General features: G+C 34.3%; 1 protein-coding gene across 4 annotated transcripts in view; it reads left to right on the top strand.

Moving 5' to 3' along the window:
- The window catches only part of LOC115222635 (ribose-phosphate pyrophosphokinase 1), a 95207-nt gene extending 77499 nt beyond the window's left edge, over positions 1 to 17708 (top strand). For 2 of the 4 annotated variants that reach the window (XR_003882739.2, XR_003882740.2), the window contains exons 6-9: positions 942 to 1115; positions 1566 to 1725; positions 2371 to 2546; positions 14606 to 17708. Coding sequence is in view for 2 of the 4 variants with exons in the window: in XM_036511738.1 (XP_036367631.1) it covers positions 942 to 1115; positions 1566 to 1725; positions 2371 to 2463 (427 nt within the window). In the remaining 2 variants the exon portion in view is untranslated. The remainder of the gene's footprint in view (positions 1 to 941; positions 1116 to 1565; positions 1726 to 2370; positions 2547 to 14605) is intronic. The other 2 variants (XM_036511738.1, XM_036511739.1) reach the window with 2 other exon arrangements.
- Positions 17709 to 18675: the final 967 nt, after the last annotated feature.

Raw genomic sequence — 18675 nt, 5'->3', positions numbered from 1 at the left:
TCTGTACTAAATAAGAAAAACTAACCTTAAAGGCTTGTTGTCAATCTGACTCATCATTACAGTCGGTCTTTTATGGAAATTTATCCTGTAAAATATTCTGCTGTCTTTATCTGAGTAATTTCTTCTCAGCTAATGCTTGCAAATGAAGGAACTTGTTGAATCAGTGTATTATTGGCATCTAGTAGTTTTGTTGACTTCCATCTAGAACTTGCAGGAGCATTACCACTGTGGGTGGAAGGGAGGATATTTTCATGCTGCTTTTGTTGTTGAAAACAAAATGACTGTGCTATAGACATGTCATGAGGTCTTCATCATCATCATCGTTTAATGTCCGCTTTCCATGCTAGCATGGGTTAGACAATTTGGCTGAGGACTGGCGAACCAGATGGCTGCACCAGGTTCCAATCTTGATCTGGCAGATGCCCTTCCTAATGCCAACCACTCTGAGAGTGTAGTGGGTGCTTTTACGTGCCTCCGGCACAGGCCAGTCAGGCAGTGCTGGCAACGACTTTGCTCAAATGGTACCTTTTGCGTGCCACCGGCACAGAAGCCAGTTAGCTGCTGTGGCAACAATCACGCTCGAATGGTGCCTTTTATGCGCCATCAGCACAGAAGCCAGTTACCTGCTCAGACAATGATCACGCTCTGATGGTGCTCTTAGTGCCCCACTAGCACAGATGCTAAAAATTCACTGAAAGTACCTCATTGGTTATTTGTGTATTTGAGAAGCATATTCCATTCTATTATTGTTGTTTAACTACAGGTTAGCCTTGCTCTCTCAGACCAATGATCAAAAGTATTTCAGTCACGCCTTCCATCATGTCTTTTTTCCTATGTGTTGTGACAAAGTGGTATGATAGGGTTTTAGCTGCTATATCTTGCAAGTAGAATCTCTTGTTAATTATTGATTAAAATTTTTTTTTTTTTTTTACTGCTACCAGTGTTACATCCATAGCTGATTGGTTGAATGTTGATTTTGCCCTGATTCATAAAGAAAGGAAAAAAGCTAATGAAGTTGCTTCAATGGTTCTTGTTGGAGATGTCAAAGACAAAATTGCTATTTTGGTAGACGACATGGCAGACACTTGTGGCACTATTTGTCATGCTGCTGGAAAGTAAGTGTTTTTCAATATTTGCAATGCTGTTTGTATAATTTTTTTAAACCTTACACTCTTTTCATCTTGCTTCTCTCAAATTTATATCACTGGAGTTCAAGGTGCAGTGGTTGTGTGGTTAAGAAGCTTGTTTTCCAATCCATGCAGTCTTGGGTTCAGTTCCCACTGTGCAGCACTTTGAGCAAGTGTTTTCTGTAGCAACTATATCCCCAAGCCAGTCAATGTGGTAATCCAATCCCAAACCTTGGTGAACAAAAGAAAGAAATGTTGAATTTTGGGAGGAGTTCTGTACTCTGTTAAATTTTGCTTTATTCATATTTTTGTGCATGATCAAGTTTGAATTTTTTCAATATTTTAAAGTGATTGGGGAAGTACTTTTCAAAACCTCTTTGGTTTTCTTTTTCGATAGGTTGTGACACTTGGAATCAATTTGCCCTATGTTTTTTTCAGGTTGCTTGAAGCTGGCGCAGTTAAGGTGTATGCTATTTGCACTCATGGTATTTTCTCTGGCCCAGCCATTTCAAGAATTAACAGTTCTCAGTTTGAGGCAGTTGTGGTTACTAACACAATACCACAAGATGAAAGGATGAAACAAGCACCAAAAATTCAGGTAGGATCTGCAGTTAAGATTTTAAATTCTCAAGCAAATTTTGTTTCTTGCTTTTCAATGTTTTTTTAAATTTATTTTTACTTTACAGTTAAATGTGCTATATATGTTTCTCTGTAATTGTGAAAATGTCTTATCTTTACATTTCATTAATCATTTAATTTTTATTTAAACCCTTTATTCGTTTTTTTTTTTAAACTTCGGTAATGAATGAGTCACTTTAGTTTCACAACCCTCCCCTCATCTTTAATATGAATCTATTACATATTGATCTATATGTAACACATTATACAAATTGCTTCTCATGTATTCTACTATGCTGTCATTTTCTCCATCTGGTATTAAGTTTGATACCAACATCTTAACATTCATTCATCCATTCATTCAACTTTGTTCACTTATTGATGGTTTTCTCTTTCCATTACTCTTACATCCCAACTTTTCTAAGAAATGTGATAGATTAAAAGATGTTTAGACTTCATAATAGGTAAAAATAATAAACTAGTTTCCTGTCTTGTTCATTCTATTGGCTGACCATTTAGATTTTCATCAGAATGATCTGTTATTGAAATGACCTCTCCAGTGGCTAGCTTCCTAACACACAAAATTCTTTGATACTCTTCTTTTTTTTCTCTTTCCCTTTTTCAGTGTATTGATATATCGATGATTTTAGCTGAGGCTGTACGGCGTACTCACAACGGAGAGTCTGTATCTTACCTGTTTTCCAATGTGCCAATGTAGATGCTGTTGCCAGTTGATTGACACTTTTATAATGCAGGTTCTTATAAAAGAAACAAAGAATATCTTCAAAGAAAACATGCATGGTTATTTTGTTTGAAATATATTATTTGCATGTTATTTGTGAAAATGAATTATGCACTTAACTAAAAATGATGCTTTAGCTAAATATTTTAGCTTTTTCTTCATAATTTCAGATTAAAACTGCTAAAGACTTTATGGGGTGGGAAGTTTTTTAAATAAAATTTACAAAAATTGGGTTTTGTTTTCACTCCTTTTCTCTCAATATTATTTGTGTGGTTGACTCTGTCTTGATAAAGTCATTGTAAGATTATGGTCCATAATTTTAGTGAATATGATTAGCTTAATTTTTCTTTTCATTCACAAGATTAAAATTTTTTTTTTCCTATTCTTGACAGAGAAGCATGTGCATGCCATTATTCTTAGAATCTTCCTACTCTTGATTTTCTTTGTTAGGCTGCTGTTGCTTTCTTTTCCTCTTGATGAATTCATTACCTTTTCTTTTAATGAAATCATTACCTTCTCTAATTGGATATCAAGGTAAAATATTGCTTCAGTGCTCAGATCTCTTAATTTCTGGATAGAAAACCCAAGTATATGTAATTATTTTCTATTCATTTCAAGTAGTTTTTAGTGCTTTTTTAGATTTAATTTTCAATCAATTTTTCCAGAGTCTCCTTCAGAATGTTTTATTAAATTCTTGTAATGCAGCATCTGCCATTTATGAAAAACAAAATTGGCTATTTTGGAATGTTTCTAAATGAAATTTCAGGCACTTAACATTATTTCTGATCATTATATGGCACAATTTATTCAAATCTCTCATTGTTTGCTTCAGTTTTAAAATTCAAAACTTTTGTTAATTCTGTCTTATTCTTGGAATATTTTGAGCATTATGCAAAATATTAGAATTAGAGCAAAACAGGATACTTTTTCTTATTTTATTTTCTCTTGTATTTTTGCTAGTTTTTCCTTCATTTTCTTTTTCCTCTTTCTTTTCAATGCTTTTGTTTATCAAAGCAATAGTAAATCTGAGAAGTTTCTTTTTCACATTTGGTCTGTGGGTGTGTATTTATTATTATTGGAAATGCTGCTTCTGCTTCTTTTTTCTTTCTTGATATAAATTCCAAGAAGCTGTTAGGCTTCTTTAGAGTGCTAGTCAATTGTTGCTCTTTGAAAATAAATGACCCTCATATATATTCATACATATCTATTAAATATGCATTTTCTATCCCATCCATGTTTATAAATTGGGCAATATTTGATTGGTAATATTTCTTTGTAGACATGAGCATTAAAAGCCTCTTATCTCTTCAAATTGTGGTAAAAAGGTGATTTTTTTTTAAAGAATTTTTTTATTATTTTGTTTGAAATTTCATTTCACCAATATCTCAATATTCCCTTTCTTTGGGCTAAGTAATAGGGTCAATCTTGACTAGTTTTATTTTAGGATTTTTGTCTATATAAATCTTTCTTGATCCTCTTAGAAACTAGAGATTCTGATATAAAGCAGTTAGTCTATAAAAAGAATCATAATATAACAATTGCATGAATCTGGATGAAATTGTTGAAACGACAGAATGATCGTTGGTGTACATTGTGACTGGCTTTTATTTGTTATGTCCTTTCATCTGCCAAGGTAGATTGAATACAGTTAGATTGATTACACAAGTGTTTCCACTTATATTTACAAGATATCAATTCCTGGGCATTGATTTCCTAATTATTAATAAGTAATAAATAATGACTCTGAATTCTAATTTACATCCTAAAGTATTAGATACCTTTTAACTTAAAGATTAGAGGGAGAAAATGGTCAGAGAAATTTATTTGATAAAACAATAAATAAACAAACATGGTGCAAGTGGAAAGTTCTTTCTAAAATAAGGTTAAGTTTTGTTACTTGCACAGAAAAGTTCTTAGTTCCAGTTTTTGACACACTGAAGTAACAATGCTATTTAAGCTGCAGTTTTGTCTCGGTTAAGATTTCTGCAATATAGAACTTTATGGGTCATTGACTACTTTTATGTGTTTGGTTTATGGATATCTTTAAAATGACTTTACAAAACAACTAGATATCTGGATATGACAAGTTAGCCCTCAACTGTGTATGAGCTAATTTTATCTATCTAGAAACCAGAATCTGTGTCATCTCTGCTAAAATTGTCTTTGTACATGTTAACTATGCACACTCGCTGTCACTGATTTTATTGTGTGTGTTTGTGTTTACAGGGTGATTGAAAAGTAACACCCTATTTTAAAATATTTATAAATTATTTATCAATTGTAATTTTTACAAAAAAAATAGATAGGCGCAGGAGTGGCTGTGTGGTAAGTAGCTTGCTTATGAACCACATGGTTCCGGGTTCAGTCCCACTGCGTGGCACTTGGGCAAGTGTCTTCTACTATAGCCTCAGGCCGACCAAAGCCTTGTGAGTGGATTGGTAGATGGAAACCTAAAGAAGCCCGTCGTATATGTATGTTTGTGTGTCTGTGTTTGTCCCCTAGCATTGCTTGACAACCAATGCTGGTGTGTGTTATGTCCCCGATACTTAGCGGTTCGGCAAAAGAGACCGATAGAATAAGTACTGAGGCTTACAAAGAATAAGTCCTGGGGTCGAGTTGCTCGATTAAAGGTGGTGCTCCAGCATGGCCGCAGTCAAATGACTGAAACAAGTAAAAAGAGTATATGAGAAGAAAGCTTTTCATATGAGGTTTTATTTAAAATTTGACATGGGCTCCAGATGTTGCACCAGCTTCTTGAGTTGACCAGAAATTGTGCCAGCTAATTTCACCAGGAACTCTTGTGGGATGACAGACATAACTAATCGTATTTGCCCTTCAAGTTCTTCTAAAGTCTTTGCTTTGGTACAGTAGACTTGTTCCTTTTAACCAACGCCAAAGAAAGGATTGACAGGATATTAAGTCAGGACTCCTGTCTAGCCACTCATTTAGACCACGATGACCCATCTATCTCTCAGGGAAGTGGGCTTTCAGCCATTCACTAACAAGAACAAAATGTGGAAGGGGTACCGTCTTGCATAAAAATCAAATCTTCAATATTCCCCCAAGCACTGATAGTTGGCCAGATCTCATCTTGCAGCATAATGAGGTACCCTTCAGCATTCATGGTATTGTGAAATCCTGTCCAAAGTCATCCCACACCATTACTTAGGGTGAATTCTGCATTTTGTCAAAGATAACAAGATCCTTGCCTGCCCAACAATAGCAGTTGTGATTGTTCATGAAATCATCAGTTTAAAGTAGTGGTTCCCGAAGTGGGCAGCATTGCTCCCTTGGGGACGGTGGAAAGCTCCAAGCGGGTGTTGAAGAAAAGTGGGACAATAATGGAGTAGCAATTCATGTAGAAACAACAAAATAATGGATTCATTAGGTTAAGGTTTATTCGTTAAATACAGTTGCTTTGAATTTGCTTCAGAAACAGGTCTATGTTTGATGGTTAGTTGGCTTGGAGGTGCTAGGAATGCGACCTGGGTGTTAAGGAGGCACCAACCCCAAAAAGTTTGGGAACCACTGAGCTAGAGGATATTTTTAAAGAGATGATGCCAATTTTCATACAAAGCCAGCATAGTCTCCCCAAACTCCATGCAAATGTTGCAGTCTTCAGCTGAGAGTGATTGGCAGTAGTGTGGCTTTAACCCTTTAGCAATTAAACCGGCCAGAAGTATTCTGCCTGTTTTATGTTCAAACTGGCCAGATCTGGTCTCTCACATTAACCCTACAATATCATTTTAAAAATTAACAGCTACCTCATCATAATCTCATAGCTACAAGATAATGCTTGATTAGTTCAAAACAATGTGGATAAAAAAGGGATTAATTTTGGCAGAATAATGTGAACACTAAAGGGTTAAAGCATGCCATTTAGGCTTCTTCTTGAGCACAGTTCGTATTGTGTGAAAGGAGAGCCCCGCTTTCCCTTGCTGTTTGTTGAATTGACTTTCCTGGGCTGCGTATAAGCATTTCTTGAACTGCTTGTACTGTTTCTAGGTCACTGGACTTGGAAGGGTAACTGTTTCTTCAAGTATAAGCTACAGACTCTGTAGCCATGAGTTTTGCGGGACAATTCTTGATCATCTTTGTGTTAACTTGGGCATGTATTCCTCTAGTGGTCTTCCACCATCTTTGCACAACAGGTTTCCAAACTTCGTAACATGCCACTAGCTGAGCATGCTTCTGCAGGGTAAGTTATTTAGCGATGTTTGTAAAGCTCAATAAATTTCAAACAGAGTAATGAATCTGGTATAAATATATCACAGATTAAATTCTCATACTTTAAAAAAAAAAGAAAATTACAATTAATAAATAATTTATAAGTATTATAATATGGGGGGTTACTTTTCAATCACCCTGTGTGTGTGTGTATATATATATATATATATATATATATATATATATTATATATATATATATACATACATACACACATTTGCTCCTCTATAAAAGATTCTTGATATGAGTAGTAATGTTGCTAGTTTCCTGTCAATAAACCAGCCACTTGCTTTGCTTCTTTGAAGACATGTAAAATATGGGACATTTTAATTTAATCAGATTCTGTAAGTAAAATCGTGGCCATCCAGACATAGTCATTTCCTTTATGGCTGTTCTCCCACTCCCCCTCCCAGCTGAGAGGTCTTTGTCTTGCAGGTGTTGGTACCATGTAAAATACACTTGTGTCAGTGCTACGTAGATGTACCTGTGCAGATGGCATGTAAAAAACACCCTGCACACTCCATAAAGTAGTTGGCATTAGTAAGGGCATCCAGCTGTTGAAATCATGCTAGTATAGAAAACAGACGTTAAATACTGATGATGATATGTATATTACACGTTTCTTCTGTGTATTTGTCATTGTTATTGATTGGTAGCTAGGGGAGAGTATAATTATTTTCAGCAAGAATTTATTAGTGATTTTAAAATTGAAAATTTTTTTTATTTCAAATTTAATTTCAATTATTATTTTATTTGCATGGCTTGACAATAACATTGTTTCTGGGTGCAAGGTATAGTGTCATCTTTGAGTACTTCTATAATTTGGTGTGCTCAGAATGAATGTGTATTTTGTTATTGTGGCTGAGTGCCAATCATTATGGTGTAATTTGTTCTGCTTTGCTTTTGTGGACCAATGTTAATTGTCTGAGACTAAAGGGTTTCCATCTTTTTGACATGGTCTTGGCAAAAAAGACTATATTTGCTTACAATTTCATAAAAACTTTCCATAATCTTAATACTCCTTAAAAGGCTTTGGGGATAAATTTTGGTGCATTTGAAGGATATTTACAACCCAACCAGTCTGCTTTTAATAGGGTTTGGTGGATTTTAAGAAAAACCATGTTTCCTTTCTTACAGGTAAATTGGTACATTATTTAAATAGCAGTATTGGACTGTATTTACTATTGAAAATTTATGAAGAAAAGAAAAAATACTTATCTGCATGTGGTTTGGATTTTTGTACAGTTTTTCAAATCAAAAAAATTTTATTTTCCTTACCAACACCATTTGATGTAGGATATATCTAAAGAACCAGCTTTTGAAAATGAAACTTTCCTTCTAATCAAATTCAATCTAATTCTGCTACTACTGTGTCAACCTTTTGCTGTTGAGGGTCATTTATTATGATTTGAATTTTGATTATTGGTGTCTTTTTATGTTTTTTTTTCTATTTTGCTGAATTAAAATTTACTAATTCAATATTTTTAATTTATCACTGTTAATGTGTGTTTTTAATATTTAATTTCTGTACTTTGTCCAAAGTAGTTCTTGATAACATGTAAATGAGGCAGCCTCTATGACAATCTCTTTTCTCCTGTTTGTTTAACATATAATAAATATACCGAGATGAAATAGTGTAACTCTAGGCATTATTAGATAACCATACTGATGGTCTTGGATTTCAGACTACTAGCTTTGTCTCTTTAGCCATAAATAGGTACCATGTAATAGGACAACCATTTGAATTGTGGGTATTTCATTAGGATATATGGTGGCAGTGGTAGTGATGAGCAAGTAGAGCTTATTACTAAAATGGAGTAATGAGTGACTACTATAACTGCATGCTCACAGGTTATCTGGTTCTGATATGATTCATTCTGTTTTGATATTCTATTGACTAGTCATATATATATATGAGTGTGTAACGTTCAGATTACAGCTCTGTAAAGGGTTTTTGCATACTCAGCCATATCTTGCCTACTGTATTTATAGGTAATTTAAAAAAAGAATTACAAAACAGCAGCTCAAATGTGTGAATGATATTTATCAACAAGCTTGTTCAATTCAACTGTTTCTTTTTGTTCTTTAAGCCCTTGATAAGTACCATCAAGGACATATGCAATCTCATTGACAGGACAATCTCAAATGTGTGGAGGTGTGGTAATTTTTCTTATGCTGTTACACTATGATCTCACCAGATTTCATTAAAAAATCACTTTAGATGAATTTAAACTTCTAAAACATAACTTTTCAAAACTCAATATGTTTTAGACTAGGGCTTTCTGCGACCAGTTTGTTGTTACCTTTGACTACAGCTGCTGACCTATGATTCTTTTATTGAAACTTGCAAGGATTATCGTAATTAGTCCTGTAGTTGAAATCTTCCTCTGGTTAAATTAAATGATACATCATCATCATCGTTTAGCGTCCGCTTTCCATGCTAGCATGGGTTGGACAGGTCAACTGGGGTCTGTGAAGCTGGAAGGCTTCGTCAGGCCCAGTCAGATCTGGCAGTGTTTCTACGGCTGGATGCCCTTCCTAACGCCAACCACTCCGCGAGTGTAGTGGGTGTTTTTTACATGCCACCTGCACAGGTGCCAGACAGCTGGCGAACGGATGGTGCTTTTACGTGTCACCGGCACGGGGCCATGCGATGCTGGCAACGGACACGAACGGATGGTGCTTTTACGTGCCACCGACACGGGGCCAGACAGAGCTGGCGACTTTTGGAAGATTGGTATTAAATGAAAGAAAGAAACTACCATAAACAACAAATAAAATTATTATTTAACATGAGTAGCACTGAAATACCTTAATATATATTGCAAAACTGGTGTGTTTGTGTGTGTGTGTGTGTGTGTCTGTGCACAGGCAAGCATGGCTATGTTTATAGCCTCAACATTTTAGGTTAGGTCCCCCCTGCATGGTGTCTTTGGCCGCAGCTTCAAGCAGAACAATACCATATTAAGTTGAATTAGTACACAGAAACTGAGAGAAAGTCTATTGTACACTGTATAAAGAGTAAAGACCCCCTTCAGTCATGAATGACCTTGGGATTGCACCTAGAAAGCTCTCCTTCGAGGCACAAGTCCAGGCAAGATTTTTTATGGAAGACCAGCAATCACCCATGCATACCAGCCAACCTTTTCCAAACCTCTGATGTTATCCAAAGGAAAGGCAAAGGCTGATACAGCTTGGCACCAATGATGTTACAACTTGTTTCTACAGCTGAATGAACTGGAGCAGCATGAAATAAAGAATTTTGCTCAAGAACACAACACACAGCCCAGTCCGGGAATTGAGCACACAACTTCACAATTATAAGCATGACACCCTAACCACTGAGCCATCTGCCTTCACTACATTATATATATATATATATAGAGAGAGAGGTATGGTCATGTGATGCATATGGATGAAGACAGCTGTGTAAAGAAGTGCTGATCTCTGTGGAGGGAATCTGTGATAGAGGTAGACCCAGGAAGACATGGGACAAGGTGGTGGAGCACGATCTTCAAATGTTGGGCCTCTTGGAGGCAATGACTAGTGGCTGATAACTTTTGGTGATATGCTGTGCTTCAGAAGACCCATCAAGCCAAGTGAAATTGTAGTCATGGCTGATGCTCGCATCATGTATCTGGCACATTTAAAGCATCATTTGAGCATTGGGCCTTACAGAGGCAATGTGAGCAATGCCAGTGTAACGTAACTGGCACATAAAAGCACCCATTACACTTTCAGAGTGGAAGGGCATCCAGCCATAGAAACCATGCCAAATCAGACTGGAGTCTGGTGCAGCCCCTCAGCTTGCCAGCCCTAGTCAAACCATCCAACCTATGCCAGGATGGACAATGAATGCTAAATGATGATAATGATAAAGAATTCTTCAACCAGTATTTGGGGCGATTGTAGCTTATCAGCATAAACGTTTACATATTTGCTTTTCCTACAACATTAAGAGCATTTTAACTTTTATTTCTAGAAATGTAGGTGTCTTGACAGCCTTAATCACATTCAGTGATGATTATATTTTGCCTTTATGGTAGCATATTGTGCCTCGCTGTTATATAAATTTGAGTGTGTGTGTGTATACATGTGTATATATATATATATATATATATATATAATATATATATATATATATATAATATGTGTGTGTGGTCTGATCAATAAACAGCTGGACTGTTGCTATAGTAATGAAACTAAAGCATGCATAGTAAAGCCACTTGGCACAGATTAACCTTGAACTCTGGTGTGCATTCACACTAAGTTTTAATGTTCTAGTTCACTTCCACTGTTTAAAGCAGTTCTTAAAAGTAATCTGTGTAGCATGTGGCCATGACAGAAAATCTGCATCAAATTTTACCAAAAAATGGTGATACCTGCTCAGAAGCCTACACAAAGTTTTCATTGTTCTTGACAAGATTTTGTGCAACTGAAATTTAAGTGTCCTTTTGGTCAGCTGAAAGCAGTTTTGGCACAAGCTTGGCAGACACACATCTCATACCCAAATCTTCAGTGATAATGGACTGAACTGAACTGAACTGTAACTAATCTGCACATACTCTGATAACTCTTGGATGGTGATTTGACAATTTCCCCTCACAGCTGCACACACATCTGTAATGTTTTTCTCAGTTCTGCTGGTTGCGGATCTCCCAGAACGTTCGTCACTATCAACATTTTCTCAGCTATCTTGGAAACGTCTGACCCACTCATACCCTTGTGTGCAGCTCATACACTTTCTGCAACTTTGTGTAGGCCTCTGAGCAGATATTGCCATGACAACTTTCTCTGTCATAGTCAATGGGACAATAACACATTACTTTGAATCACTGCTGTAAACTGCAGAAGTGAGCAAGAATGTTAAAACTTAGCGCACAGTAGAGATTGAGGTCAATATGTGCCAAGCGGCTTCACTCTGTGTGGTGTAGCTTTGGATACTTATTGATCAGACCATATATATATATATGTGTGTGTGTGAATATCATTGTTATCAGGAACCAACTTCATGAGTAAAGTTATTTTTTACATTCTCTAGTAAAGTAGTCCTGTAGTTTGAGCTTCACTTTCAATATGTATGAACTAGTGAAATGGTAGTACTTTATTTGAAAATCAGATACTGACTAGTGACAAGAAAAATGATAGAAAATCCATGTCAGGAAGTTTTGTTTAAACCAGTCATGGGATTTTCTGAATGGCAAACCTCATGAAAAATTTATCATTTTTTGTAGTAGTGTAGCCCACCTGATGATAATCCATGATTCATGGAGCCTGCTACTCAAAAAAGGTTTCCTGGACACATAAAAATATTGATTATATATAATCATGATATTGTAAGAGTTAATGTTGAGGGTTTCAAGTATAATCTCCATTCTGTTATGAGTGGGAGTTGTACATATTTATTACTTTTATCTGGTGTGAAAGCCAGCATATAATTCAGATTTTAAACTGACATGGCATCTGGGGAGCATTAACCATTTAATTGAACTGGTAATTAAAAGCTTTCTGTGACAGTAATGTTATATGCAGTACTTTGGTCCTTCAGTTTTTGTGTAGGCTTACATTGTTAGTCATTAAATTTGTGACTCTCATATATTTAAATATTGCCATGCATGTAATGTTTTATTATATTGGTATTGGGGGGAGAGATTTACAAACCATGAACATGGTACCTACCTAAATTATGAAAGTGCTAACAAAATAATATCTGTTACAGGAGAATCAGTAATAATGTTTCTTGTCCAAGAAATCAGTTTGATGTCAAAGGGTACAGGTTGACCCTTCCTTCTAGAGCTCTAAAGTCAACATGTATTTTGATGATTTTCCCCCTTTTTCTTTCTCTCTCTTGGTGCCTTTCCCTCAATTTTTAATCAATAAAATCCATTTTGTAGACTCATTGTCTTTTTGATTTCTATTCAAAATTTTCAGTATTGCTGCTTCAATTGACACAATTGCATTTCTAAATATTTCAAAAAGTCATTTAATATTTACTAACAGAGCAGAATGTTTGCTAAATACAAGCACTTTATTTTTTTATTTACACACACACATATATATATATATGCTTTTCTCTATTTCAGTTTTTAAAGTAAAATAATTTCCAATGTCACTTGTACAAATTGTAATTTTTTTTTATATCTTTGTTTAAATTGCTATGATCTCTAGGATAAAGTTTATATTTATGAGCAAAAATATAGCTTTCTTTGTCTCTGAAGCAGTTGCCTGTTCCTTCCCCCAATAACAACCTCAACAAAGCACAATCAACAGATGGAATATCCTAGAGATGTAAATACAAATTGTATTTATCCAATGTTTTTGACATAACAAAAAAGAAATGTCCTAAGGTTTATGGCTTCATGGCACCATACCTAGCTGATGTGATTGGTCTGTCATTTCATAGACAGTATGGTATTTGCTGAAAGAGGTTTAGCTGCTACATGGAACATAAAAAGGCTTCATTACCTGCTATTAGGGTTCATAATTTTATAGAGACAAGTGATTATCTAACAATTCCATTTGGTTTGTCAGAAGTTTTAGCCAAATTAAGACTACATAATAAAAGCTAAATTACCTCTTCAGTAGAGACACTTCCATTTTGTTTTATATTTTCAATGAAATTTGATAATTGTCTTGCTTATTGGTTAGGTTTGTGAGGCACTAAAATACATACTTCCAATCTTTGCAGCACATGAAAGCATATTAAGAGTCTACAAATGCTTATCATGTGTACTGAAATATTTAGTCATGTTTGTATACATAAGAGATGGTTGCTATGTATGATCCCTTAATATGTTGGCTCCCAGATGACTGGAACCCTAGGACAAATTCAGAAGTGATGCTTGTAAGCATCACTTGTGGGGTTTGGTTGATTAAAGAAGGGAAGATAGTCATGCTAATAAAATTGTTTCCTATATTTTAAAATTGTCCAACACTACAGGCAAAGCACTGATGATGCCATCCTAGATTATTAAATAGTAGTAAAGTTTAGGATTTTGATCTGGAGTTAACTTAAACTTGTTGACATAAATATTGAATTCTCTTCATTAAAGGATTTTAATTCATTCAATTTTTCTCTATTTTAATTCATTAAAAGTAATTTATATATGAATATTTTTGAGAAAATTTATTGTGAATAAAATTTAAATTGATTTAAATTAAAATGTTGTTTGGAAATATATCATCTTCATTGCGTATGTTGTGATCTGATTCATTGTGGATAGTAGAGAGTAGGTGTTGGTGAATCTCATGTGATTGAGCGTAACGATTCTGGACTTGGGAGTCAATATGTAATCATGTTGTCCAAAGGAACAGCAACTAAATTTTGAAATTGTGTCCCACTCAACAAGGAATATCGTAACAAAAAGATTAACACTTTAGCATTCGGATTACTTGTTTATTTATTCACATTGTTTTGGATTAATTACAAATTGGTCTTGTAGCTTCAAAATTCCAATGATGTGATTTATTTTTTAGAATGAAATTGTAAGGGAGATATGAGAGGCTGGATCTGGTTGGTTTGAACATAAAACGGGTTGAATATTTTGGCATGGTATGACTGGTTTAGAATTGCTAAAGGGTTAAAGCAAGGACCCTGAATAATGTCTGGGTGCACCATGCTTAAAAAGAAAATAGAAAATACTGAGTAGCTTTGCTCAAACGGGACTAACTTGGAGATAAATAATTAACCTTATGTTGAAGATTAAAGAAAATCGCATACATACTCATAGAAGATGGTAAATGTCTGGTATATCTGCTTTCTAAGTTCTATTTGTATCCCAGTCAGGTTTCTTTTTAATTAAGATCGTAAAGTTTATACATTATCATTTGTTTCTGACATCTTTTCTGTATTCTCTCTGTCTCAATATTTTTAATTATTTTTATTTTTCAGTGTATTGATATATCAATGATGCTTGCCGAAGCCATCAGGCGGACACACAATGGCGAGTCTGTCTCCTATTTATTCAGCCATGTTCCTCTCTAACTGCTGCTACCTTCCTTGCAAAATTTAGTACCTTTTCAAAATTACTTTTGTCATTATTTTCCCCTATACCATGTATCAGAGCAATACTTTTTCATGATTTTTTTTTTTTTTTTAAGAAAAGGGAAGAAAAAAAAAGGGAAATCACTACTTAGTTTTAGAGTGAAATCTCATTTTCTCTCCCTGTTTGCATTGTATATTTATCTATTTCTTTATCATTATTCCATTTTTTTTTTAGCTTTTTCCGTAAAGTAATGAAAATGAAATATAAATATACAACACAGATAGAGAGATAATAGAAATTAAATTTATTGGGTGTGTTGAAAACGTGTTACATAAAATGGAGTGTTTGAGAAAACTGTAGGGAGGTTAAACTCTTTTTCCTTTAATTCTCATTAGTTGTTTGAATTGTGTTATATTTCTCATATATATATATATACATATATATATAGTATAATTTTAGGTTTAGCGAACAGTTTAGGTGAAATAGATATATAATATCTCAGAATTCTCTTGTGTTCAACAATGAACGGTTTTGTTTAGATATATAATCAAAATGGTTGAGATTTTATAGTTTTTTTGTTGTTTTTTTTTTTCTTGGCCATTTTGAAAAGTTTAATATATTTACTCATTTGTTAGTCTAGCGTTAGTGCATGTAATGTGTAATATGTTTATATATTATATTATAATTCATATAAGGATGGTGGACTGGCTGGATTGTTAGAGCATCGGGCATATAATATTAATGTCTTGCAGTGTTTGTCCTGCTCTTTGCATTCTGAGTTCAAATCCTGTCGAGGTCAACTTTGACTCTCTCACCTGCTAAATCAGAAAGTACCAATCAAGTTCAAGGGGTTGATATAATGGACTGGACTGTTTCCTCCCTCCTCTCCTAAAACGTTAGAAACAATTATATAAATATTCCTTTATAGTGTCTAAACTTCTGTAAACAAGAGTAATCATTACACCTATATAGACACTAATTTGACTTTGAAAAAAAGAAACAAGAAATTCACATTGCTTGAATCATGTCTATCATTATTTGCTGGTCAATGACAGTAACAATTACACTAACTTGAGTGTGTGTCCTTTTCTCTCACGACAAATATAGCATAGAAATGTTCAACCTTTTGTTTTTTAACTGAATTTATACATGCATATTGATAATTCTTGGTCCCAACTTTGATCAACAGCTTGCTATACTAGATACTGGTAGAAATGGCTTAATCTGTAAAAATGACTTAATTTGTAGGTGCTAGATGGCTGATGAGTGATGTTAGTCTAAGTAAAATATTTCCTTGTCACATTCTAGATAACATAACAAAAATGGAAGCACAACCTCAGTAGTGTGGTATATATTCAGTCAGTTGCATGTCGGTATGGCAAATACTGAATTACTTGATTCAAGTCCTGTTGGTAGTGTGTTCCTCTGCTTAACCTCAAATTGTTGTATAGATGGGTATAATGTTTAGATTTTAAGATATCTCTGCAGTTCTTTGGCATTATTTGTAATACAAAATCCTTAGGAATGTCTGTCATGAACTTTTAGCATTGGATGCTTTTTATAGCCTTGCGTTTCAATATATGATTTAATAAAGCAGAGGTAAAGCAATGTATTCACATGATGTACTTTGACTGCTGCTACATGAGACTCCAAATGCCCTCTGTCATCTCAAAAGATGAAGTTACTCTTTATAAGAGTTTATAAGAGTTCAAGGAGTTCAGCTTGTAATCACACGGGTGTTAATGTCTATCATCACAACAATCGCAAAATAATTCTCTAATAAGTCTCAGTATATCTGGTTGAAAGTGGTAGCTTTTAAATGTAGTAACTTTTTAACTTTTACTTAACATTGAGCTTTTTTTCTTGTACTAACAATGTCATATTGTTTTCATAGCTGGTATTCTGGCTGTTTGAGAGCAAAAGACATTCTGGTTTCTGCTGGTGAAAATTTAAATGAGACATGATGATAGGTCAATAGAATATAAGATAAAACACTTTGATGGCTAATATGTAGGATTTTCTTCACAATGCATTGACCACCATCACATCAAAACAAAGATGAGAGGGCATGATCCAGCTATTGTTAATTACCTCTTTGGGCTGGCAATATACATTGTTCCAACAAGTTGTAAAGTAGTTTCCATAGCCATTAATTTAGTTGATACAGGAACTACCATTAGCTGTATTCACACAACAGTTCATGAACAAATATACAAAATAAAAATTCAGGGTGGTTGGGGTGGAAGAATACATTTATACATCTGTTATATTGACAGTTCTTATTGCGTTCAGAATGATTGAATTTTTCTGGAAATATTCCTATCACTCATACACACACACACACACAAATATTTTGAACTTTCCCCTTTTCTTTTTGTCATCAAAAAATAAATGCATCATATTTTCTCACCACAACTTGATGTGATAAATCCGTACATAAATACACAGTAATTGATATTACATTTAATATACACACTGTTGCATTTTAACAATTTTTACAAAATTATCTACCTCTTAGCAATCATACACATAAATGCTCTTACACACAAACACATAAAGCTCAAACAATATTTTCTTTGTTAATCTGCCTGGCTGGCTTGTAATACTGTTATCAAAGATTTTTTTAAAATCTGTGGAAGCCAAAATTTGTGAGTGACTTTGAATATTTATAATAGAATCTGAGGTTGACTTTGTGAGTTATCCTCTTCCTATTCTTTAAACTTGTTTGAGAAAGTTCCAACTAAAGTTATCACATTCATCTGTTCTGTTCCTTTTACCTATTTTTGAAAGAATATTTAACAACAAATTTAATTTTGAACAAAATTAAGTATTGGTCAACAATCTACAACAATAATATTGAAGGATGTTGCTTATGATAGGGAGTCTCTGCAGGTTTTTTTTTTTATTATTGCTATCATCCTCCAAATATATTTGTGGAGAAGCACATATTAATCAAATACATTATGAATAAAGGAAACAAAAAAAAAACCAACAGTAATACACTGGGGGTGATGTGGGGAGGTTTTATCCATGATTCATCACTTAATATATTTCCTATTTTCATATTCTTGCTTTACAATCCCTCACCACTACCCTGCCTGTATTCTATTCCAACTTTTCTAAACCTGTATTCTTTTACTGCATGGATTTAAAGACAGACTTGTTCAATATTAAAATTAAGAAAATAAAACATAAAATAAGTTTCTAAATAAAAAAAAAACGAAAACCAAGAAATTAAATGGTAAAATGTAGTTTTCAAATATGTGAATTCCTGAGGCAATTAAAATATTTTCAAATGAAATCTATTTTTGTTTGTTTTTTCTTTATTTCTATTACAATGTTGTTCTTGATATGTCAATGGCAAACAGTTACTGGGAGTTTGTATGCTGAAACTTTTGGTTTCTGTTCTAAGATAACTCACAAGAATGATGTAATGGCATGGAATACTACTTCTTAAGAAGGAAAAAGAAAAAAAACTTGAAAATTGGTATGCGTCTTAAGCTATGCTAGTTGAGAAGTTGCTGTGATTTTCTGAAATCAACAGGGTGGTCAGCAACAGCCATAGTTAGGTATCAGTAGCTAGTAGGTGGACGGCATGATGTTGTGTAACTACCATAATACCTGAGAGTAAATCACCTGGAAGGTGGTCTTTGGTGATTTTGCTCAACATTGGGCTGCTGTACTCAGCTGGTTTCTCCACTAGGCATTTAGGGTGTACTAATTGGACCTTACCTGATCAGAGGGATGTATAAAAAATCTTTTCTCTAGAATTATATTTCCGAAATCAGTGTGTTTATCATTCCATCTTTGGAATGATTGTTCTTGAAGCAGACAAAGCTAGATATTGGGTTAAAAATCCTCTGAATAGAAAAGTTAAAGGTTACTTGTCAAACTCGCACTCACATTTCCTGTATAAATGACAGGCATTTCTGCTTTGAGATCCACTGTTACAAAAAAGAATTATTTCAGTTCTTGG

This window comes from Octopus sinensis, linkage group LG20 (genome assembly GCF_006345805.1).
Source record: "Octopus sinensis linkage group LG20, ASM634580v1, whole genome shotgun sequence".
Classification (NCBI taxonomy): Eukaryota; Metazoa; Mollusca; class Cephalopoda; order Octopoda; family Octopodidae; genus Octopus; species Octopus sinensis.
This window is presented reverse-complemented; position numbering and strand designations above follow the sequence as displayed.